We start from the raw sequence: 25,870 nt of genomic DNA, 5'->3' as shown, positions 1-25,870 counted from the left end.
TTTTTGGAGTCTGGGGTATTTTTGGAAGAAGGAATCAATATTCTGTTTTCTTTCACAACATGACTTTAATGGAAAGTTTCCACATCTGCCTTCTCAATGAGGGAAGGTGGGAAGAGAAGAAGAAAGAGAATCTGGAACTCAAAGTCTTCAAAACAAATATTAAAAATTGTTTTACATGTAAATGGGGAAAAATATAATACTGAATAATGAAAAAAAAAGAAAAAATAACAAATAAATGTTAATTGTTTTTTTTTTTTAAAGGAAAGAAATTATCAAGGAAAACTGCTCAGATATGCTAAAACCAGAGGATAAAATAGAGATTAGAAGAATCTATCAAGCATTTCCTGAAAGAGATCCCAAAATGAAAACTTCCAGGAATAATATAGCCAAGTTCCAGATCTCCCAGAACAAGAAAAAAATGTTGCAAGCAACGAGAAAAGAATAATTCAAATATTGTGGAATAACACAATACTTAGCGGCTTCTACATTAGAGGACAATTGGGTTTGGAATATGATATTCCAGAGGCCAAAGGAGCTAGGGTTACAACAAAGAATAAACTATGTGGCAAAAGTGAGTATAATCCATTAGGGAGAAAAAAACCAGACATTCAGTGAAACAAAGGACTTTCGATGATTACTGATGAAAAGACCAGAGCTGAAAAGAAAATCTGACTTTTAAATACAACTCAAGAGCATCAGGAAAACATAAACAAGAAAGAGGAATCATAATAAATTCAATAAGATTAAGCTCTTTATATTCCTACACAGAAAATGATATTTTTAATTCAACTAAGAACCTTCTCATTATTAGAGCAATGAGGAATATACATAGAAAAGACAGGTATGAACTAAAAGTTATGGGATGGTATTTTTAAAAAGTAAATTTAAGGAGTGAGAAAAAAAAAGTGCCCTAAGAGAAGAGGAGAGGAAGGGGGAAAATGGGGTACATGAAAAAGCTTTCACAAAGGATGGGATGATAGGGGATCTGAGGGAAGAGTTTGAATCTTATGATGAAAAATGTTACCCTTGTCCAGAAAAAGAACCAATAGAATCTGAATGCAAACCAAAGCATACATTTTTTTTTCTTTTTGGTTTATTGTTTTGATCTGTGCTTTCTTTCACAACAAGATTAAGATGGAAATATGTTTTGCATGACTGCACATGTATAGCTTATATCAGAAGGCTTGTCTTCTCCAGCAGGGTGGAAGGGAGGAAGGGAGAGAATTGGGATTCAAAAAATTTTTTTTAAATTAATGTTTAAAAAATAGTCATAATATGTTACTGAGGAAAAAATGACTTTTTTCAAAATGAAAAATAGAAAACACTGAAATCTGCCATATTTTCTCTCTGCTGAGGGTCTTCAAAAGGTAGGTTTTAAGCCATTTCCCATTGCTCATTCTAAAGCAAACTTATTAATAACTTCTGTCTGATCCAACCATAAATTACGATTATAATCAATATTATTTTAGATCCTAGAATAAATAAAAACTGGCCAACCACGTCCTATGCATGGCAGGTTTAAAGGCAAAGAAAACCCCAGTCCCTCCCTGTCACAATCCTGATTATCCTGTCAAATCCCATAGGAAGGGGCTGACACCATTCATCTCATCCTCATTATTTTGTTTGTTCTTAGGGGACCCACAGAGGTCCTCAGTGAGCCAAAGGGGACCCTGCACCTCAATACTTTTCATTTCTTTACAAAAAACCTTCACTTCCTCCATCAGGACCAGCTGGCCAAAGTTACCTGGGGGATAGCAACCTGTCATGTGACCCTTTCTATGAGAAAAGGCATCTGCATCCCAGTGGTATTTTAAGTTTGGCAGATTTCAAGCAAACCTATAATCTGGTTTTCAAGGTTTAAAGCTTAAAAAGAACAAAAGAACCTTCTAAGGAGATGGGCTCAGAGGGCTAGAATCAGGGAGACCTGAGCCAAAATCCTGCTTCAGACACATACTTGCCAGGCACTTGGCTTCCCTAAGCCTCAGTTTCCCCATCTGTAAAATGAAACCATGGGTGCTTTCCAGCTCGAAGCCTCTGAACATTCCCACAGGCTGCTCTTACCCAGAAAGTCCCTTTTCCAGGGAGCCTTTGGCGACCAGGACAGCTGTTGGTCCCATGTTACAGATGGGAACACAGAGGCACAAGATTAAGTGATCTGTTCATGTCCCAGGGCTAGCACTGCTCGGGGGCAGAAGGTCAGCCTGGCTGCTTCCTGACAGTGGGACAGCCCCATTTTGGGGCTGGCAGGCCACCCTCAGGTTCCAGTCTTCCCAAAAAGCTGGGAAAGCCCCAAAAAAAGGCTGGTGGCGAGAACCTTGCCGGGCCCTAGTCTGGGGGGCACTGGGCCAGTACCCTCTGAGTGTCTGCATCTGTCTCCATCCAACAGCTTTCGTGGGTGTTTATCTTCCACATATTTCCACATACTGGGGCCCCACACCCACCCCAAGATGGCAGCCAGGGAGCCCCCACCTGATGAACTTGGACTCCACAGGGTCATAGAGAGACATGAGCACTTCAGCGTCTTCTCCGATCTTGCAAACTACGTTCTTCAGGTTGACCAGCAGGGCGAAGGAGGGCGTGGCGGCGAACCTGGCTTGTCTGTTAATGTCCATGTTCTGCCTCTGAGACTAGAGTAGGGGAGGGGAAGAGCAATGAGTGACCGGCCGAGAGCCCCCCAAGTAAACTGAGGGGGTGAAGGAACCCCCCCCACAACACAAGGACCAAGGCTTCACGCCGAACATTTCTTCTGAAGGACCCTCGGAGAGTCCCCCACGGGGCCAACACTGACCCAAAGTCCGCTCCCCACATGGCCCGCGGTGGCCAGAGCTCCGGGCTGGGCAGGAGGCCCGGGTGTGAAGCCCACACTTACTGGCCGGTCAGTGGGCTGGGTCTCAGTCACTCTCTGTCAAATGAGGGACTGGACTCAGGAGTGCTAAGATCCCTCCTAGTCTTGGATCCCAACAGTGAGGGAGAGGAAGAGCAGCGTTAGACCCATACCTGCTTACCTGGAGGTGGGCCTAAAGTGAGGGAACTCCCTCCCGGCTGGACGATCCCTCCCAGGTGGAAGATCCCTCCCCGGTGGAAGATCCCTCCCGGGTAGAAGATCCCTCCCGGGTAGAAGATCCCCTCCGGGTGGACGACTCCTCCCAGGTACACCATGGATGACCAACTCCAAGGGAGTGAATCCAGGACAATAAACAGCTAGTGACCAGTACATGGTCATCCAGCCAGAATATTCCTACGCCAGGGCTCACAGCCAGCTCTTCCTGACTCCCTGGGAGAGCAACCTTTATTCCCATGACTCTCCTCCCACCTGGATCAGGACTATTCCAGTTCAGACACTACGTGAACCCCAAGTCACAACCAGAGCCCAGAGGGCCCCGCTTTCTTTCCCAACTTTCCCAAAACCACATAACGTCCCACATACACAAGTCACTCAATTGACACAAACCGTCGTGTGAGAAGCTGCCTCCTGAGACTCTCCTGAACTTGACAGACGTCAGGGCCCCAGCCCACCCCAGAGCAGTCACCTTTCCACAGAGCGCGCCCAAGGCCGACTCACCTTTTCTTCTCGCAATCTTTCTTCGACTTGCTTGGAGGCGATTTCATGCGCTTGGAAGAGGCTTATGGTGCTGGTCAGCTCTGGATCTAATATGTTCCCGTCTTCATCCCGGACAACCAGATCCAAATCCAGAACTCTACAATGAGAAGAATTCGCTGATACATCCTGAAGAGGGGTCATTCGGTCGGCATTGGGTACCGGAACCGACCGGGGACCCACAGCGTCACCAGAGGACTCTGCAGGGCTCCCCGGCCCCAGGATGCTTTTCTTTGAATCCTTTTTCATTAACTCAAAATACATTCCATTCTTTGAAAAAGAAATTCCAACCTAAAGCTCAGGATCATTGCAATAAATAGTTCCCTTTGCAAGGCAGTGTATCAGACTCGCCAGACTCTAAAAGTCATTATAAGGAAGATAAAATACCCATCTCTCCTCGGTCTGGAAAGGTTGCACCAGGCCTGCTGGCTCCATTGCTTTCACTCAGCGTTTGGCTTTGTGATAAGGAAGCTTCTTGGAGTTGGGAAGTATATCAGTGCGAGCCCTCCACGCTCAAATGGAACGCAGCCACAGAATACGGAAATAGGTAGGAAAACACTTAAAATGGCTCTGATTAAGTGGGCCCAGGGAAGAAAGAGCCAGCCTGGAAGACCGACTTCAGTCCCTCCTCCGACACCAAAATGTACTCCTTGTACTATGACCTCAATGTACAAAGGGCAGAGAAAACACCAGCCGGCAACGCAAGAAGCTCCTCTCGACACTCGGGAAATCTGGGGTTTCGTGCAAAATCAGAATTAAGACAAAGCAGCAAGAAAAGAACACGCTAAAGCCTAAGGTCGTTTGATGCTATTCTATAGGCCCAGAAAGTTAAATTTGCCTGTTTCTTTGTGGGGGTCTGTGGGATGGAGATCGGAAAAAGAACAAAGGAAGGTTTAAGCATATCAAGGGAAAGTAAAGTGCCCTGGAAGGATGGGATTCTGGGAGGATCCAGTGTAAAATCTGCAGGCTCCCATGTCAGCGGATACAGGGTTCAAATCTTCCTTCTGGCCTTTTACCCTGGGGAGGTCCTTTTCTTTCTCAGATTCATTCCCAGGATCAAACCCCTTTCCTTCCATGTACAAAGGGAGTTACAAAAGGGCCTTTTAAATGCCACTTTGTCCTGTGGGATCCCCAAGCCTCAGCCTGGGAATTACCCAGAATGGCTTTAACCTCCTCCTTGGCCAGGTGCTCAGACGCCGCTACCCAACGTAAAATGTCAGCAGCATCCCAGTTCTACCTGGTGGCAACCAGCCTGCATCAGGGAGAGCAGTTTCTTCACAGGCAGGTCCATCCACCCCAAAAAAAAAAAATCACAAGTCCAATGTTTTAAGAATTAAAATTTAAAAATAAATAAATAAAGCATTTAAATAAAGTTAATCTATAACATAAAATCTAAGGGAACACATTAACCAGAAATTCCCAACATTCTACAAATAAGGTAACTCTTGATCCCACAGTCAATAAATCAACAGAAATTGGCCTTTCTCATTGGTCTTTACTACATTAATAACCAAAACGGACATTATAGACTCCATCTTATCTCCATTGTCTCAGATGGTTAAGGGAAAAGACGAGACTATTTGAAACGGGGATTGGAAATAAAGATATAATGACAACTCTTGCAAAATCCATCTCCACAGCCAGCCAGAAGCCTCCCCTTTGGCAAGAGTCGGGCCTAACCCAGAGAAAAGTCCTGACACATGTTGAACACGTATGAGTATTTAAACAGCGATTACAGAGCCACAGTAGTATTTGAGAGGCAATTACTGGAATTAATGTTATCTTTTCATAACCGCTGGAAACATGCGCCTGCTTGTGAAGAACAGGGGATGGCGCGGCCGTCACCTGGAGGCAGGCTGCCTGATGGAGAAATATCTCCAGAGACGTTCCGCATTCAGCGCTGGGCAGCTCAGAACCAGCCGTGAGACAGCCCCCACTCTCCCGAGAGCTCGGGTCTGGGGGTGTCGGGGGGGAGGGGGCCTCTGCATCTCTGTTCTAATACACATCTGTATGGAAACGACGACACTAGAATCACAAGGTTTGTAGGGCAGGAAAGACCTCGGAGAGGGGGAGTGGACCACAGCCCGAGAGCGGCCGGGGCCACAGAGCCCAGCTTCCGACCCCAGCATTTCACAGATGAGGAAATGGCGGCCCAGGGAATTGGACCCTGGACTTTGGGAGTCAGGATCCACATCCTTTTCTTCACTCCATTGGCTGTAGTCAGGCCCGCTCAGGATCCTCTCCAGGGCCCATGGGGTCCTCAGGAAGTCCCCAGGACCGACATTGTCCATCTGCCGGCAGAGAGACATGTGGTGGTGGAGCTTGGGGGAGACCATCTTGCTTCTGACAATTTCTAACTGGGCATTCCATCAAGGGAAATTTATTGAGCATCTGCTGTATAAAAGTCGTGACCTTGGTGAGGGAAATACAAACAAAAACTAAGCCCTCAAGGAGTTTATGATCTACCAGCAATATATACTCATAATAATATCTCAGATATTTGGGGATTGTTGGATCAGATCCGAACAAGAGCAACGGGAAGAGCCAGCAATTGGACAGCTTGCAGGCTTGCAAGGGCAGTTAGTTTTACGTATTATTTCAGTTGGGCGGGGAAACTCCAGGGGAGGAATTGCATCCACTGAGGCAGCTCAGCACCTCCTCTGGGAGGTGTAGTCCAGGAAAACTGCCTGGAGCTCTGCAGGATGAGGCAGCCTGCCTGACTCACACAGCAGGACGCAAAGGTGGCAGAACTTGAATCCAGAGTCTGAGATCCAGGCCAGATCTGTCTTCTCTTGTCCTCCCAGACAAAGTGGATCCGAAATAAGACAGAATCATTTCAGGAAAATCACTTTTTCTCTCTAAATATCCGTTTCTTTGTCCAGAGAATGAGAATTATTGAAGCAATCTCCCCAAGCTCATGAGCGTAAATGAAAACAGAATACTAAGTAAACTTTATAAGAATAAATCAATGGATGATGATGATGATGATAACTACATTATCACTGCATCACCATCCTGGAACCCTGCCCAGATTTTTCTGACTTTCCTCTTAAAGTTATCTCTGAAAACTGGAACAGCCCAAGCTCTGGGTCGATCCCGGAGGGACCGCCAGCTGCCAGTCTGGGTTGGTGCCGTGTTACAGCTGCCCCGACGTTCTCTAGGGACAGAATGCTTCCGGAAGGCTTTTTTATTGAATCTTCACCTCCTTCCTGCAATAACAGGATTACGCCATGACAGAAGATACTTAAGCTGCTGCCCTCAGCCAAATTAAGCAAGTTTTCTCAGAGTACAAGTTCAGAACACGTTACGCCAAGAAAAAAACCAATATCCGTGCCCAGAAAATCTGGCCTGATGCAGGGTGGTATTTTCTGTACAAGTTCCACACAAACAACTTCTAGATCCATCCAAGCTTCCGTAAGACTCCATAGTTGTGACAATAGGAAATACTCTCCTGTTCAGAGTGAGAGAAATACTAGCCCAGAAACCAGTTGTTCTCTTGAGCAATGGGTCCTCCCTCAATAAGAAGGAATGACCAGACTCTGGATTCCCAGGCCCAATAAATACCGAGATTGGAGAATGTAAACGAGCCACTTTCAAAGAAGAAATTCATGTGGATCAATGACCAGACAATTCCAGACTCCGAGGGCTGGAAGGGCCCTCAGCAGCGTTCTCATCTTGCTCACACGCAAAAGGAATTCCCACTTTGATCTCTCCCACAGCTATCAGTGCAGCCTCCACTGGAAGGCCCCCAAACAGGGGAACGGCCATCTCTCTAAGCGGCACGTTGTCCTGGCTCAGTACAGCCTGCTATACTGTGGGAGATATGGATCAGAGCGTGTGTGTGTGTGTGTGTGTGTGTGTGTAATACATATTTATGTATGTATGTGTGTGTGTATATATATATATATACACACACACACACACACACACACACACACACAAACGATACACACACATTTTATATCATATATATTATATATATAATTATACACACATACACATACATCCTACAAGTAAGCTCTGAGGCATTCTCACTGCAAACCCTACTGCCAAAGACACTTGGATTTCTGGGCTAGTTACAGCTTCTCAGGGTCTTAGGGTTACCCCTGAGGTGCCATGGGTGACTAATAGCACCGGCTGGAGCCCTTATCTATATTCTTCCCTCCCCCAACATTATCAGTTGAGAATTGAGTCAACCAGTTTTAATGGTTAGGACCTCAAGCCTAAATGGCCCTTTCTCCCCTCACAAGAGCCATCTTCAACACGCTCCTCCCAATGGCTGCTCTTGCCACTAAGACTAGATTACACTTGATAATGTGATTAACAAAAATAATGCAAAAGGAATTAGCAATGAACTTTAGAATTCTGATCCCTGCAGTGATCAACTTGGGAAGACTGATGAGGACGAGCCACCAGGAAGGGTAGTAGCCTACCTAGGCAGAATGGGGCATTTGTTTTCCGATGGATACCATGTGTTGACTGGCTTTTCTCAATTATTTCTTTGTCACAACTTAGGGCTCTGCTTGGGATGTCTACTTGGGAAGTATACAAGATGAAACAAGATGAACAAGGAAGAATAGGGAAGAAAGGAGGAATTCTCTACAGCAGGGCTAATTTCATGACCCCCACATTCAGTTATGAGACCCCATATGGGGGTGCAAACTACAGTTTAAGAAGCTGGGCTCCCCAGGGTTAAGGCCCCACATCAGACTTTATGACTAATATAGGCAGTTTTTGACCAGATCTCTCTGTATATGTCCCTTAAGTTTCTGGCCCTGAGCCGAGAGAACTCATCATTTTAGAAAACAAAATCACTATTTCCACACTTGGAATTTTGGGCCTCTAATACAAAGCTGGGCCCACCTGGCCAAGATTTTGGGCAGAAGTAGTACCAGTCAACCCACCAGGGAAAAGCGAGCAGCCCCAACAAACCTGTTTCCATAATCGATCTTCGCTGTGACCTTCTTTTTTAGCTCCTTGAGCTCATCTTGGGGTAAGGTCCCCGAGAGAATCTGGGACCGCCATTCGATGAGATCGTAAATCATGTGTCGGACACTTCGGAACATTTCCCTGTTATCTTGCTGTTGGGATGAGAAGGAAACAGAAAAGAGAGTGAGCCCTTCGATTTAAATTAAAATCTATATACATACACACTCACAGTCAAGTCACACAGTCAGACACACATACACACTCACAGTCCCTGATCATGAAAATCCCGCTCCAGGGGAGTAAAAGCATCGGGCCACAACTGAAGCCGTCCCACCCTGCGCGTCCTTTCTGACACAATGTCCTGTCCCTAACGCTTGGGCCTAAGTATTCTTAGGCAACAACGTTCCCCCGGTACATCCGGCACTATGAGAAGAAAGTGACTCACAACGTAAAGCTGCCGCCATATTATCGACCATTCCCGCAGAGTGGTGGTCACCTCCTGGATCAGCGGAAGCTCACTGGGGATGACCGTTTCATGTTGGCTGAAAATGGAACAGTGCAAGTTAGAATAAGCAAGCGTGGCTTGGACATCAGAGCAGTTAGCACTCACGTCTTGTCTGTTTTCTGTCCGGGCCGGGGCATGAAGCATCCAATAATAAAACCAATGGAAAGCCATTGTATAAATCTTAGCTATTAACTACTTTTGTCACAACACGTCTCTTATCAGCTCCCTCCCACCTCCAGGGGATCATCAGGTTAGAGATCAAGCAGAAGGACCTTCTTGATTCCACAGTGTCTAAGATTTTAAGTGTCAGGTTAAGTGGGTCATAGGGTAAGTCTTATGGGGGCGGGGGAGTGTGACATCCTGCCCACAGTACAGCAGCACCAGGGTCCTGGGACCATCAATGGACTGACACACAAGTTTGCACCAGATCCTGCTGAAGGGCAATGGACAACCTGAAGATCCCTAATCGGGAGGGATGACATCGAAGGATGACTGATCTTGACAGTCCTGGGCAGGGTGAGTTTGGAAAGGGAGGAGGGAGACCAGAAGGTGATCGAAGGCATCCAGGACAGAATTGGAATTAGAAATGGAAATGAAGGAGGGGAAAAGATACAATGCAGAAAGAGAGGGGGGGATGTCAAATGGAAAGCAGCCTTTGCATGGCCTCCCCTGGGGAAGGCAGCGGGGTAGTAAGGGGGGAAGAAAAAGAGGACTCCATGAGAGAAAGGATACAAGTCTCTTCATGTGGTGACAAAGAACTTAAGAAGGCAAAGAGCGGGCTGACTGGCTGAGACAGAATGGGATGCTCCATGCCGCACGGGGTGGGCGTTATTTGTAGCATCACAGAAGAAAGGGAATCGGGGTTCCTTGGCTCAGCCACTTAAGACTTGGGTGAACTTAAGATTTCCCTTGCTAAGGCTCAGCCTCCTTAGGTATAAAATGAAGGCCCTGAACTGATGGACGCTAAGTCTGTTGCAGCTCTAGGACCTGTGGGGGCCACAGACTTGTAGGGTCCCCGGGCAAAGGCACCTAGGACCTCAGGGAGAGACAGCGGAGGTGGCGTACCATGGGTCAGGGACCAGATCAGCAGACGAGGAAGAGGGACTAGAGTGCATCTGCAACACGTGCAAAAACGGCCACGTTTGGGCAGCATGGATTTGGGCTCCTGGAGCAGGCCCCAATCTCCATGGCGCTCATTATTAAGAGTCACATACGATTAGGTTCAACGAATTCCCATCTGATGATGATGGACAGGTATCTTTTGGAACACTCTGAGCCTGAGACGCCACTAATGAAGATTTAAATTCAGTCGACATCACGAGTCTGTGCAAGTTGCAGGTGGCAGATTCTCTCCTGGACTCTTCCTTCCTTTGGAACTTTGCCTATTAAGCATTTTCCCTTCCTAGAAAAAGGCCCCCTCGCAGGTCATGGCCACTTTACACCTCAAAATTATCTGCTTTCGAATTATGCATCGAGCGACCGGGACCCCCCGGCGAGGCCGTTCTGGACGGTCAAAGTGCCAGACTTAGAAAGGCAATTTTGTAATCAGCCAAAGAAATGTCATTTATGCAGCAATCATATGATTAGTAATTTTATAATTTACATATTTAACTGAGTGCGAAGGTGTAGTTGAGATAAAAAGGGAAAACAGTTTAATGCTGCCTCCTTCACCGTGATGAAGATGCACCTGGCCAAGAGCTTCCTGTCTTCCCAATGAACTTTTAATGGCCTGATCCATCAGCTCTCTGACCTCTAGGAAGCATACATCAAACTGGACATGGAGTAAAAGTCATCTCTAAGACGATTCAGGCCAGTTCTAATGATCTTGTGATGGAGAGAGCCATCTACACCCAAAGAGAAGACTGAGTGTGAATCACAGTGCAGCATTGGCACTTTTGTGTTGCTGTTTGCTTGCATTTTATTTCCTTTCTCATTCTTTTTCCTTTTTGATCTGATTTTTCCTGTGCAGCAAGGTAACTGTATAAATATGGATGCATACGTTGCATTTAACATATATCTTACCTCGTTTCACATATATTGGATTACTTTCCATCTAGAGGAAGGGGAGGGAAAACTGGTCTTGCGAGGGTTAATGCTGAAAAATTATCTATGCATATGTTTTGAAAATAAACAGCTTTAATTAAAAAAAAAAAAAAAAAAAAGTCATCTCTAAGCAGGCTGTGTCCACACACAGTGTCGCCCTGAAAGGGGCTGGTGCGGTTGATGGGTGGGAACACCTCTCGACAAAGGGACTCAGGACATAGGAATGTGCAGGGAAAAGCTGTGAGTCACTGATGGTGGGAGCCACATAGGAAGCCTGCCCCGAGCAGAAAGCGCCCGGCTCTGAGACAGAGCCACAGACGGGGAACCCCAGCTCTGCGAAAGGCCCAGCTCACGTGACCGCCAAAATATGACCAGAAATTCACTTTCCTTCCTCCTCCAAAAAGGGCCGGATTGGCCTCAGCCTAGTGAAGCTTAATAATGATGCTTCAATTCCAAAACTGCACTCACCCTTTTCCTTCTACAATTGCTTCCTTTAGGTGAATGTATGAAGCAGGAAATATACCCTGGGACAGAAAGAAAGAAACAAATGTTAACTTAGATATGAAGCAGATGCATCAAATGGACATTCTGCAACAATGGAGAATACGGCAGCTCGCATTGGGCCCACAGGATCCCAACAATCACAGCAACTGACAATTTTCTAGTACTTTATACACCGACTCATCTGATTCTCATAACGTTCCTGCGAAGAAGCTATTATTATGATCCCATTTTACAGAAGAGGAAATGGATCCTCAGACCACTTTCCCAACATCCCGAACTATTTAAATGTTTAAAGGCAGATTCCAAGCCAAAGCTTCCCAGTTCCAAGTTTCAACCACCAAATCATACCCTTGGTTCTTCAAAAGACACGATGAAAGGGAAACAAACATTTAAAATTTAAATCTGTGAAAAGAATCTGAACGCATCCGTCCCCAAAAAGGAATAAAAATGCAAATAATGATTTTCATTAAAAGACTTTTTTTTTCTCTCCTTTTTATTCTCTGTGAACTCATCCATCCCCAAAAAAGGAATAAAAATTTAAATAATCATTTCCATTAAAAGACTTTTTCTCTCTTTTTTATTCTCTGTGACAAGAGCTAGGAGGAGAAGCCACAGAGATCTGTGACTAGGAAGGTGACGTTTAAAAAAGCGATCAATAAAATATTCTAAAATAAAATGAATGAAAGGCTTTTAACCATTAAAAAAAAAAGTGATCTGTACAAACCACAGTGAGGTCTTAAAGGAATCAGGGAGCCATCTATCTTCCAGAGGAACAAATGTATACAATTATTCATCAGCAGGTAGGAGCTTGTGCCTTAGAAACAATTTTAAAGGGGTGGGGAGGGGGAGGGAAGAAGGGATCCCTAATAACTGTTCTCCTCCAATCACCAAGAAGAATGTAAAAAAATGAGGTCCATGAACCCGAGATGAGGAAGACAGCCCCATTGCCCAGCCCTGTGCGTGGGAAAAGATCAGCTTTTCAGCCCTTAGAAAGACTAACACCAGAGACACGGAATGAATTAAAAGCCAAACTTCCTTTCACAACAGGCCAAGCAAATCCCAGAAATGAGCACTGGCTCAGGGCCTGACTGGTCGGACCAGTTCTCAAGAACAGGAACCAGGACATGGCTACGCTTCAGAAAAGCACTGCCCAAGGATCCCTTTTAAAACTAAGGCAGGCACAGGGGAGTGCTGGAGGCAGAAACAAATACAGCCTCAGATACCAACAGGCTAAAAAGCTCAGTCAAGTCCCTTCTCCTCTCTTGGTCTCAGTTTGCCCATCTGTAAAATGGGGAGGGGAGAGGCTGGACTCCGGAGATCTGTTCCTGCTCTCACCCAGAGGCTCATCACAGTTTCCAGCCTCTCCCAGCACTGCACCACTATCTGAATCAGCTCCCTGTGAACTCACAGCTCTTTTCTCAATGACCCTTAATGGCCCCAAGCAAGCTCCTGATCTTCCCCATCATGGCTTATTTGAAGGGAAGACAAGAAAACCTTGCTAAAAGAGCCGTCCCAAAGGGAGACGGGCTGCCTTGGGAAGAAATGAAGACGAACCAAGATAGTCTCAAAAACCATCATTGATCGGACCAGAGAGACGACGGCCTCTGTGGCAAAGGAATCACCCAGGAGGTGCTCTCTAAGAAGCCTTCTCTTCCCACGGACACAATTTTCTCACATTGGGATGGCACAATGGCGGGGAGTCCCAGTGTTTGCCAGTGGGGAAAGAAAATGGAGCTGAAGTCCAAGGTTCAAGCCCATCCTCCGGCCTCAAGGACCTTGTGTGCAGGGCAGGGCAGGGCAGGCCCAATCTGGGCCTTGGTCTGCCATCTGTAAAATGGGGGTGATCACACCAGCACTGCCTACCCCATAGGACTCATAAAACAAGAGATTGAGGTGGGAAGAGATTTTATCAATCATTCAGTCCAATCTGGAACCGTGATTTTTTTTTAGTATTATGACAATAGTATTTTCAATATAATTGGATTTTTTAATATAATCTACGTGCTCTATTTTCTTTTACTCAGTTAAAAATCTGATTCTAGAGAGACTTCAGCAGAGAGAGCAAAAGGAGTCCATGACAGTGAAAACCTAAGAACTTCCCTGCTCCATCCCATTTCTCACCCTCTTACAGGGAAGGAAAGCAACCCTAGCAAGGCAGCAAATGAAGCATTTGCAATCCGGAAGCACAACTTAGATGCAGAAGCACTGGCTGCAGGGACGGAGCAATAGCTGGGCCAATTAGGAGATAATGAGAACAAAAGTGAAAGAGTGTGACAGAAAAAGATCCAAGAAGCGGCTCCAATGCCCACTTACGAATGGTCAGCCTGGCTCCGGACCACAGGGGCAAAGCTTCTGAAGCCGTCACTGGCTTTGGTGAAGCTCGAAGGAAGATGGGCCAATTGTACCTGCGGCCTCAGCCAGCTAAGAAGCCCGGAGCTCAGCAGAGAGCAAAAGTCTGGACCTGACTGCGGAAGACCCGTAAAAGTCAGTGACAAGAAGCAGAGGACAATGGCCGGCTGGAAAACTCTAAGAGCTTGAAAGGCACTTAGGCTCTGTCTGAGAGTACTGAGCTGTCCTTCACACAGGTTCTGAACGACCTCTGACCTTCCACCAAGGTGAGCGCCTCCCACTGGACATCCAGGACTGCTGGTGTCCAGCCACGAGCTTCCCGCAGCATTCATCCCATGCTTTAAAGCAGACCATTTGTTAGATGCCCACCAAGGGGGAATGGCTGAACAAGTATGGTACGCAAAGTAATGGAATATTATTGTTCCATAAAAAACGATGGAGAAGCTGGTTTCAGAAAGGCCTGGAAAGATTTACACGAACTGATGCTGAGCCAAACAAGCAGAACCGGGAATACATTGTACACAGAACGGCAAGACTGTGCGATGGTCAACTAGGAAGGACCTGGGTCTTCTCAGTGATCCAAGGCGATCCCAATACACTTTGGACAGAAAATGCCATCTGCAGCCAGAAAAAGATCTGACTGAATGTAAATCAACACATGCTCTGTTTACTTATTTTTTCTGGGGGTTTTTTCCCTCTCCCATGGTTTTTTCCTTTTGTTCTGATCTTCCTCTCCCAACGTGAGTCATACAACAGTGTGTATTAAAATAAATGGATAAAAGTTAAATAAATAAATTGGGCCATTTCTTTTTCTAAACTAGAAGTGACCAAAGAATGCTAGAAGATGGGTGTTCTTTCCCAGGTTTAAAAGAGGAAAATTTGAGACGACTTACCTTTTTAGACTTTTTTCTCAAAGTATATCCTCTGTACCACCCTAAAGAAAGAGAAAAAGGGGAAAAAGAAATCAGATCCATCCAAACAGTAAAAGGCATACATTATCTACTGTACTAGTGCCTGAAACTAGCAGAAAATGCGCATCACACTAGTCAAGAAGTCACATCAACAAGCATGTATTAGGCACTTACTATATGTCAGGAAGTGTGCTAAGCCATGGGGATATAAGGAAAGACAAAAAAAATAATGTAGATCCATCTAATGGTAGAAACAACATACAAACAATTCCATCTACACAAGATGCTGCCAGGATAAGAAAGTAGGTGTTAATCAACAGTCACAACTCTGTGGACTGACAACAATACTAATCAAATACATTAGAACTTTATGCAGAATAAGAGTCAACAGGCTCTAAAATAAATAGGTCTTCTTGGAATCAGTATTTGAACTTTAGTGAAAAAATAGAATGAAATCACTGATTTGTGAAGCGTACTTAGAATAATTGAAAGCAATTTCTTTATTCAAAAACTACATTACTTTTTCATAAAAATAACATCTAATTGCAATATCATTTTCCTTCTTTCTTTGAATTCACTTTTACTATTTTACCTAACATTCCTTCATTCAACAAAAGCCAGGACTGGGGGTACTGATAATGACAATAGTAAGAACAACAAATCATACATAGCACTCACTCTGCACTAAGTGCTTTATAATTACCACCTCATTTTATCTAAATAACCAAATAGTGCCTGCGCTCAGGGAACTTATATTCTAATGAAAAAGAAACAACAGTAAAGACAAAATGTATGCACCCTACATGGGAAATGAATTAAGGAATCTCTTCTGTGTCCATCCTTTAGCTGGTACTTTTGGTTTGCAATAAAATGGTAATTCAATAATAGCCAGGTGTTTAGCAAGCGAGTCCAAGTTTTCCAGGTATTTGACAATCACCTTTGGGACTCAGGAGGAAGGAAGGTGCTACGGCAATAATAGCCTTTCGTGAGGAAATCGATAGTGGCCAGTTAAGGTGGGACAGGCCACAGGAGGCCAGCAGCGGCTGGATTCTAACTCGGGTCTTCCTGCACTATTCCTGAAGCCAAACAACGACCAGCCTTCCCAAGCCCACATCAGAAAAGGCAAAGAAAAGCTAACAGAGCCGAGGCAGCTAGTCCAAAGTGGCATTCAATTCGACCTAAATGAATTCATGAGGGTTCATAGAACACGGGGCTCTGATTCAGGCTGAGTTCTGGAGATCAAGCTGCCCCTGACCCAGAATGGATGAATGGGTGGGCACCTATTTTCTGCCAATCAGCTCCCTGACTCCCACCCTGCCGGGTACTGCCCTTGGTGCCCACCTCTGAAAAGGAATCCTCACGTGAGCCCAGAAAAAGGCTCTGGGGGAAGTTGGCATTTAAATGATTGAACTCGGGCCCTGAGCTTCAAGTCAGGAGAAGTGTCTAACCCTAACCCTAACCCGACTCCAAGCTAACAATGGTGATAACTAGCATTTAAATGATACCGTAAGGTTCACAGAAAACTACAAGTAGTATCTCATTGCATTAATCTGTTCCCATTTTATAGATGAGACCTTAAAAGAGGCAGAAGCGAAGGGATGTGACCACAGTCACCAAGCTATGAAAGCGGCTCCAGCTAGATTTGAATTCAGTCTTTCCTGACTCCAGGACTTTGCCCCTAATTCATACCTCCATGATTTGGGGTAAATCCTTCATCCCATCTGGCCCCTCTGTGTGAAATAACTGTTACACTAAAAGAGAGTTAATTCTAAAGACTATGGTTTTTAAGATGGAGCAATCAAACTTCAGAGCATTTATGAAGCACCTACTGTGTCTCCTCTTCCAGGCTGGAAGGGACCTTAAAAAGAACACTTTTAAAAAGGAAGAATGACATTCAGGGAAGACTCCATGGGTTGATTTCTAAAGAAAACTAAAACAATCTTCCTGAAGAGTGGGGGAAGTCAAATTTTCGTAACCATGAAGAATTTTATGAATTTTTATGAATATTTATGAATATTTGATTAGAAAAAGGTGCCAAGTGACATAGAGTGGCAAATGCCATCCCCTGTTCAAATGGAACTGTCAGAAATGACCAGCAGTCAAGCTGACACTTCTCTAGAACAGATCACAGATCACTAAAGAGCTGATTTGTGTGTTTGTGGAAAAGCAATCAGGGATCACTGAGTGTCACTACAGGTTCCTGGAAGCGGAAGCAACTTAATTCCCTTTACGAGTAGAATCATTGAACTGAATAGAGGTGGCATGGGAGAGATGAAGCAGGCTGCTCTCAGCTAAATATTCACGTCTTATTTTTCTGAACAAGGAAAAATGAGACAAGTGAGGAGAGAGGGCAGTTTAGTAGTTGCAGAGCTAAATGCGAGGATATTGATGAGGGGACTCGAGTCAATCTAGAGGAAGGCACAAGACTCTGTACTCAGGCCTGGACTAGTCAACATTTTTACCAGTAATGTGATCATGATGTTGAAAGCAGGATTATCAAACCTAAAGAGGGATGACACAAAGCTACGAGAGCTAACAAAATTCAAAAGGATTTTCAATAGAGTTAATAAGATAAAACTAGTAAGTGGGAATAAAGTCTTACATTTATATTAAAATGTTGTAAATTAAGGAAAATTAGTTTGCAAAGTTGCATTAATATAAGCCCTCATTTTAATGCCTTCTCCATTGGTCATGCAAAGCCACATCTGGAAAACTGTTGGAGCCTTGGATCAACAGGACCAAGAGGACATCAAGCAGAGGTTAATCCAGATGTTAAATTCTGAGCCATCTACTCCATCCCCTTCCCAGTGGAAACCATAATGCCGAGAGCTCTGGAAACTATGCCACAAGATAAAGAGTGAAATAAGCTAAGGGGGCCAATCTGGACAAAACTCAGGGGCTAAAAAGAGGGCTCCGACCATTCGCTATTTCTGAAAGTCTGAAGCGCTGCCATTTTAAGAGATGGTTTGTTTTGTACAAATGCGAGGACCCTGGGCTTATTTAGCAGAGTGGCTGGCATATCGTTGGCATTACTTTAATATTTATTGAAATACTGAATGAATAAGGAATATTTTAACTCAAAGAAGAAGCTGTGCTGTGCTGGATTGTGTTGTGTGGGATTATAGACAGTAACAACAGAATTTTTAGGATTTATTAAAATGTCCCTAGCCTAGAGATTCCTAAGAACTGTGGAATTATCCAGTGGCTATGAAAATGTTGGGCAAACACTTGGCAACTTGTAAGTATTTTTTGGACTGTTCTAACTACCTGACCTAGATTTTTTTTAACGTGTTACCTCCCTACAAGCAGGAGCCCTAAATGGTCCAGTAGAAAATTTCATTTTGGCCTTTGTTTCCCCACTCTCTAGCAGGGAGTCTGGTACATAAAAGATACTTAATAAATATATATGGACTTAAAGGAAAGAGACTTGGAGCTCCATTATTTTCCATCTAAGCTGCCACTTCTGATCTACTTACTTCCTAACTCTGCCAAGGACCCAGGAAAATGAACCTTCCAATGTGAAGGCTAATTCGCCCTCTGATCCTTAAATAAAGAAATCTCATCTAAAAACCATATTCTCTGTAGTAAGCTTAATGACGTCCTAAAAATTACCACCAGGCAGAGGAGCGTGTCATATCATGTACCAAAATTGATTTTCTCATAGGGAAGGAGAAATGCTATTATCGATGCAGAACTCCAGTAGAGGCTATAAAAATAAAAGGGGGACAGCCATCCAGGTCTACAAAAGGGCCAAAGCGTGGGGACATATTTGTTTTCTAATTCATCATAAGCAAGTAAAGCTGTGCGGGAGGAGGTGACCCCTGTGCTGACAACCTTAGAATGACAAATGCCTCCTTCTGGGAGTAAAAGCTCTGGGTGAAAGCTCAGCCATTAATGGAAGGACAAAGCCATTCTTACAAAAGCCAAGATGGAAGCCAACAAGATAACTCTGTCCAAATCCACATCCCAATATGATACGTAAGCTGAAGGGATCTGACCTTTTTGCACCCACTATGTGTTGAATGCTGGGCTACACACTGGGGTCACAAAGACAAAAATACAAGTGTACAAGTCAATGACCTCAAAGAGCTTTCATTCTAATGGGAAATCATGGAAAGGCCCACTAACAAATAAATACCCACTGGAACTCTCCATTCACAGCACTGGTTAACATTAATGGATGCTTTAAAAAGCTAATGATGAAGTAAAACAAGGGTTCCATTATTAAAATGGCAGCATAAGTGAGTCTATTTGGCTGGGATTTTGTTCTCTTTTTCCTCCTTTCCTTTTTTTTCTTTAAAAAATATTCCTTTTATGGAATATTATTGTTCTGTAAGAAACAACCAACAGGAGGATTTAAGAGAGGCCTGGAGAGACTTACAGGAACTGATGCTGAGTGAAATGAGCAGGACCAGGAGATCATTGTACACGGCAACAACAAGACTATACGAGCATCAATTCTGATGGACGTGACTCTTCAAACCAGTTCTACTTGTTCAGTGGTGAAGAGAGCCATCTACACCCAGAGAGAGACTGTGGGGGCTGAGTGTAGACCACAACATAGAATTCTCACTCTTTCTTTTGTTGTTTGCTTGCATTTTGTTTTCTTTCTCAGTTTTCTTTTTCCTTCTTGATAGGATTTTTCTTGTGCAGCAAGGTAACTGTATACATATGTATACATATATTAGATTTCACTTATGTTTTAACATATTTAACATGTGTGGGACTACCTGCCATCTAGGGGAGGGGATGGAGGGAAGAAGGGGATAATTTGGAATAGAAGGCTTTGCAAGGGTCAATGTTGAAAAATTACCCATATATGGTTTGTAAATAAAAAGCTTTACTAAAATAAAAGAAAAAAAAGGAAAAAAAAAATTCCTCTTATAAGACAGGCAGTCTGAGGAGAAAGATGCAGGGAGAAATTTAAGTGACACAAAAGCCAAAACTATCAATAAGATTTATTCTAAAATAAGATTAAGCAAAATAAAAGGGAGGCATGGGAAAGTGAACAGAAAGCCGACTAGCCTCAAGGTCAGGGGATCATCATGGATTTCCTTCCTACTCCCCAGGGTCCAAATGGCTCCACTCCATTGAGCCACACAAAGAGATGGGCACAGCCTTGAACTCCATCACTCTCCATAAGCGAAGCACTTCCAAGATTAAAAATCCCAAAGTTTCTCAATCCAATCCTAATTTCCCATCACACATCTCTCCTTGCTCCTTCTGACTCCTAAAACTAGTCTTCATCAGTTCCTCAGGCCATCTGCTAACGAGCTACTTTCTCCTCCTTTCCCAAGTCTTGATTTGGTCTTGACCAAATGGTCTTGACTTTCAAGACCATTAGGTACCAATCCTGCTATGCTGCCCTCTACAAACCTTTCCTCCCTTCTCATATCTCTGCTCACCGTGGGGTTGATAAAATGACTCTAACTCCCTTTCCTAGTTCTAGACTTTAAGACTAGGCAAATATTTTTTAAAATCGAACTATCCAATGACACAGCTACTGGATCACAATTACTGGATCTCTACAGGATCACAATTTCCATACAGACTTTCCTTGCGTCCCAAAGAAGAGCTTGGGCTTCATGCCAGAGAAACCCCTTTCTGAATTTCTGTCTACCTTAAGTGATCCGCTACCTGGGTGCAGCCCCACATGAGAGACTAGAACAAGTACCAAAATGGAAAATGAGCAGAAAAACCCCTCCGAGGACTGAGCTCCTGTAAGATGGGCATCTGCTCCTGCTGCCTCACATCTGGTTCCAGGCAAGGCTAACTTGAAGAAAACAGATTTCACAGAGACTATTTTAAGTGTAAAAGGTACAAATAGAATGAAATTCTCTGACAGCATGAGTCAGCCACAGAAATAGCGGCGGTGGGACACTGGTATTTTAATAGATCTAGGCTTCCGAGAGGTGTCGGAAAAGAACAGACAGACCTGTCACAGCCTGCTGGAAACATGGCGGCCAAGGGCCCTCATGCTCTCTGTGCAAAGTGAATCCTTAGACCTGAACTCTGGGCCCGAGCTAGAGCTTGTCAAAAGGGGACGGGCAGTCACTTTGGGTGACCCCCTCAACATCCCTGCCTGGTACGATGGGCAGGCCAGTATCCATGGGTGATCCTGGACCTCGTGGATTTGTCTGAAGCCCCCAGTAGGCAACTCCCACAAAGAGACAGTCAGAAGCAAACGAGGGAGCGAAGGGGAGCGGCTTCGTGGGTGGTTCTGAATTCTTTGTGGATCCCTGGGATATTTCTAGATATGGCGAGGGCCCCGGCTCCGCCATCCTCCCTCCCCTCCTCTCAACTACTATCAGTTCAGCCCTGTTTACAAAAGCTCGTATCTGGTATAAACATTCATTCTGTTTCTATACAGGGTGGCAAGATGGCTCAGGAAACAGAGCACCCAGTGGAAGCGGGAAGACTCCCTTCCTGAATTCAAACCTGGCCTCGGAACTTACTGGCTGTGTGACCCTAGACGGGTCACTCCACCCCAGCTACCTCGCAAAAAAAAAATAATAAATTAGGTGCCAAGTCTATTGGGACAAGTTTTTTACTTTTTTCATGCTTCTCTCAGATTCTAAGTCCCAGAGAAAGTTCTGACGCACTCATGGAGGAAGTTTCCTCCCCCCAGTGTAATGGGCTGAAGCTTGAGTTGATGCACTGAGGTCCCAAACACGTGAGGCTAAATAGTAATTGGACTATACTCTATTAATATACATGCTTGGAGAAAGAATGGCCCCCGCCCACTCTCTGTGCAAGTCCTGATGTGTTGTATAGGAAAAGACGATTTTGGTGGGTGGAGGCAGAGGGGAGGAAGAGAGGCGGGGAGAGATTACTGGCTGGCTTCCTGTTGCAGCTGCACACATTGCGATCGTGATACCCCCTTCACCTCCAATCCCCCTTCACCTCCAATCCTTCACCTCTACTGAGAATAAAGATTGAAGATTTTCCCTTAACTTGAATTCCTGACTCTGGCTGATTTTAAAATATGCGGTCATCACACCCCAGGATCCTTTGCCAGTGTCACACAAGCCACTCCTCTGCCTCATTTCAAAGGTCCTGCATTAGCACTGACTTATGAGTTATTAACACTCATTAGCATACTCAGGCTGATGGGAATATCAAGAGGGGATGTTTGTAAAGCATTAAAGTGCTGTAGAACTGCTGGTCTTGTTACTATTGTTGTTGTTATTGTCAGTTTTTAAAAACACTGAAAAATCTGCGTCTGATTCTGAGAACAGACACGTCATCCCATCCCTAGGCCGGCCTTTAGTATTATTGCTTTCCTCTTCCACAGTAAAAGCCCCAAACAAAAGGTTTCTTGTCACATTGACATTCGTAAAGTGGCAAACTCAAACCGACCGTCTGAAAAGCCAAGGACTCCGAAAATCAGCGCCCGTCTCCATCCTCTGGGCCACATGGCCCTGCCCCTGCTCATCACCCAGCCCGCCACCATCCTACTCACTCTGGACCCAGGAGGGGAGGGGAAGGGCAGCTCCCAAGGACTCTCAGTCAGACCATTAGCAGCCCAAACTGAGCCCCGCCCCCCTCCTCCCAACCCTCCAGATCCAAGCAAGCCCCAGAAACCAAAATAAAACAAATGGACTGGCCTTTCCAAGTGGCGGGAGAATAAGAATTCAGCTCCACGGCCACTTACAAGAAACACACTGAATTTTTAACAGGCACATAACTGTGTCAAAGGAACATTTAGAAGCTAAAATAATGGCCCTGTAGAGCCGAGTTTCTCTTAAGAATATTTTATTTAAATGATAGCAAATCTCTGCACTAAAGCAGAGGCAGCATTCACTAGGCAGAAAAAAAGAGAAAAAAAGGGACCATTATTAATGTGCTGGAAAAAAAGAGCCACGTCCATTAGGTACAGAAATCTACGCACTTCCCGCTCCCTCCTCCCATCATGCCACAGCGCCCCAATGGCGGACCTACCTTCGAACGTTTCCAAGATGTGCACGGTGTCACCAATTTGCAAAGAAAGTTCATCAGCGCCCCTGGCATCGTAGTTATAAAAAGCTGCAGAAAAGGAGGGGGAAAACTATTAGCGAAAACACTCAAGGTACCTCAATAAAAATCATTGTTGTTATTTAAATATGGAAAAAAAATCAGACGTTTTGTTCTGGTGAAACATCAGGAAATGGCCTTCTTCTCATTTGTTTTCCCCAATGTAAATCTAAAAGGCTTCATCCAATGCCCAGGCCCGGTGCCCTAGAACCTCCCATGATCCTCCTCTCATTTCTGGCTATCCCCATCCAAGAAGTTACTTTGTATTTGCTTTGTGTTTACTCTGGGACAAACCACAAGAGACCCTGTTGGCCAGTGATTGGGCCCAACCAGTCCAGAAAACAGCTGGAACTAAGCTAAGAAGCGATCAGTCTCACTACAGGGAGGACAAGACCAGAAGGAAAGGCATCAAAGTGTTGGGGGGATACTTTTGTAGCTTCTTCTGCCCAGACTTGCCCTGTATACAATGTATCCCAGGCTGGAAGAGAAGCAACTTGAGGGCGGGAGCAAGCCTGGGCTTCCTTACTGTGGCTCCCAGCAGCCAGCACGGGAAGACGCAGATTTCCTGTCAAGTTTCACTGTGGATACATCGATGGGGGAGAAGGGTAAAAATCCTCCTGAGCACACGAAGCCCCGACTCCTCTGCCTAACCGGCCCCAAGCCATGCACCAACCTTGTGATGCTCTCCTGACCTTGCCGCCAACACCCAGCTTCCGGGAGGAATTCTGTCATTTGTGGGGTTGAGACACTCACACTCAGACAATAAGCATTTATTAAGCGCCTACTATGTGCCAGACACTCCGTCAGGAGTACTACGGGATGCACTGGGCAAACTCTGAAGCCCAATGAGTGCTGCTACTACTATGAACTCATCCAAATCTGGGCTCGCGGCCCCTGCTACAGGCTCACGAAGAGCATTTTCCACTTTAGAACTCCTCCGTCTCACAGAAAATCTGATTCCCCGGAGGCCCCGAGCGGCTTACTCGGCCATCTGTTGTCCTTCCAGAGGATGTTATGAGATAAGTATTTATCTCTCCTGCATCTGGAAAGGGAACCAGGCCCATGAAACCTCCTTCACTCTGTGCTGGCTCTGCCCTTCCGCAGGGCAGCGGCCATCTCTCTGGCTGAGAATCACCAAGTCTGGCCCATTTCAGCGTCTACGGGATGAGAATGGCGGCTCTGTCCCAGATCACCGCCCCCCACGGCCTCTTACTTGGGATGGGGACTCAGGATTCTACACACCTGACGCCAGGACAGAGTCACAGGCCCCCCCTACCAGGCTCTGCAATCTACTCAATGAATGTGAACTAACTGTACCATGTCTGGCCTTGGAGGTACCAAGACAAACATGTCTCAAGCAGCCTCCCTCCCGTCTGGAAGGGGAACGAGCACATGAGGAAGTGGATACGAGGTGAACATCAAGAACATAAAGCCACCGGATCCCAAGCGGCAAAGCAAGGAGGGAAGGCCATCAAGGCGCGGGGGACAGCCTAGGCAAAGACCCGGAGGGAGGAGATGGAATCAGCGAGAGCCAACGGAGTGCGCATGAAAGGTAGGCTCCCGGAACCAGCAGACAGGGGCTAGGGGCTGCAGAACTTGCTAGGTGAAGGAGCTTGGATTGAATCACACGGCCAGTGGGAGCCCCCAAAGATTCACGAGCAAGGGGGGTGCCACAGACACGCAGATACCCACAGGAGGGTGATCTGGATTCCATGTGGAGGATGGACGGCAGAGGGCAAAGCAACGAGACCAATCGGGAGCCCGGGACCATCTCTGAGGGCAGCCGCCATGAGGGCCTGAAAAGGGAGGCTGAGGGTGGCAGAAGGAAGGGACTGCCCAAGAGCTGGTGCAGAGAGAGAACCAGCAAGATTGGGCAAGTGATCCCAGAGGGCTGAGGGAGAGCAACACTCTGAGCTCACAGCTGAGACGACCGTTGGGACTGAATGAGACCTCTGCAGAAAGCCTGGCACCCAGAAGGAGCAGGGGCTCAATGAAGGCCCCTTCTTTCCCTTCCCCAATCAAGGACCTGCACCGCCCCCCCCCCCAGAAATGAGGGAGTTGGGAGAAGGAGTGAGCTTGAGGGGTCACCACGGGACATCCCGTGGACACGTCCACCAAGACAGGGAACGGTCCAATATCATTAAGGTCGAGAAACTTCTAGGATGAAAGTAGAGATCTGGAAGGAAACGTCAAATAATGCAAAGGAAAAAAAAATATTAGGTTTCAAAAGGAAGAATGAGTGAGAAGCAGTCCAGCCAGATGACAATTACAGCCAGAGAGAAGAAAAATCATTGAAGACTAAAAGGGACCCAGAGGGATCGCCAGTCCAGCTGTTGTGGCCATTTTATTTGTGGAAGCTCATTTATTCAAATGTAGCAGTTGTAAAGCAAGCTCATTTGGGCTAGCTGGTCTTTAAAGCTAAACAGATAATAAATCATTAATTTCTTTTGCAAAATGTCCAAAAATCAAGCAAAAACGCAAGAGTAGAAATGATGGGTACCATGGTTGGCTGGGGAAAGCCCCAAGCCGGGCCTCTGAGAACTTCAGGTCAAATCCCTATTCTGGGACTTAGTGTCTGGGTGACCTTAGACACGGCCCTCGGCTGCGTCCTCCATCCCTTCCCATTGCTGACACTCTCTTAGGGCCAGATGAGAGTTCAGAGGCCACCTTACACTGAAGAAACTAAGCTTGGGTCCCCTGAGGTCACATAAGTAAGAGGACAGCCCCAGAACAAAATCTCAGCTCAAGTCCTGAGGGTCCAAGCCAGCACACATCAGCCGCCAAGCTGCCCCTCAATGATGGCTCACGAGACTGAGCTGGGGTTACGGATCCCCAGGTCTCTCTCCCATCACCCCCCCACTTGCCACCACTCCCAGAGCCAGCCACAAACCCCCTCAAATAAACCTTAGCGGCTCCACACGGGACGTCATCCAGGGCAGCCCCGTCGCCACGTAACCAGACGCCACAGAAACCCAGCCATGTGAAACAAGGACCATCAGGCACTCAGCAAGCCCTCAA

General features: G+C 45.6%; 1 protein-coding gene across 1 annotated transcript in view; it reads right to left on the bottom strand.

Moving 5' to 3' along the window:
* The window catches only part of DOCK1 (dedicator of cytokinesis 1), a 445,579-nt gene that overhangs the window by 391,883 nt on the left and 27,826 nt on the right, over nucleotides 1-25,870 (bottom strand). Inside the window, 7 exon segments of the mRNA XM_031957020.1 lie at nucleotides 2,470-2,627; nucleotides 3,563-3,698; nucleotides 8,531-8,679; nucleotides 8,973-9,069; nucleotides 11,544-11,599; nucleotides 14,822-14,862; nucleotides 22,781-22,864. Of these exon segments, the coding sequence (XP_031812880.1) occupies nucleotides 2,470-2,627; nucleotides 3,563-3,698; nucleotides 8,531-8,679; nucleotides 8,973-9,069; nucleotides 11,544-11,599; nucleotides 14,822-14,862; nucleotides 22,781-22,864 (721 nt within the window).

Source organism: Sarcophilus harrisii, chromosome 2 (genome assembly GCF_902635505.1).
Source record: "Sarcophilus harrisii chromosome 2, mSarHar1.11, whole genome shotgun sequence".
NCBI classification, from domain to species: Eukaryota; Metazoa; Chordata; class Mammalia; order Dasyuromorphia; family Dasyuridae; genus Sarcophilus; species Sarcophilus harrisii.
The sequence above is the reverse complement of the archived record's forward strand: the minus strand, read 5'-3'. Positions and strand labels throughout refer to the sequence as shown.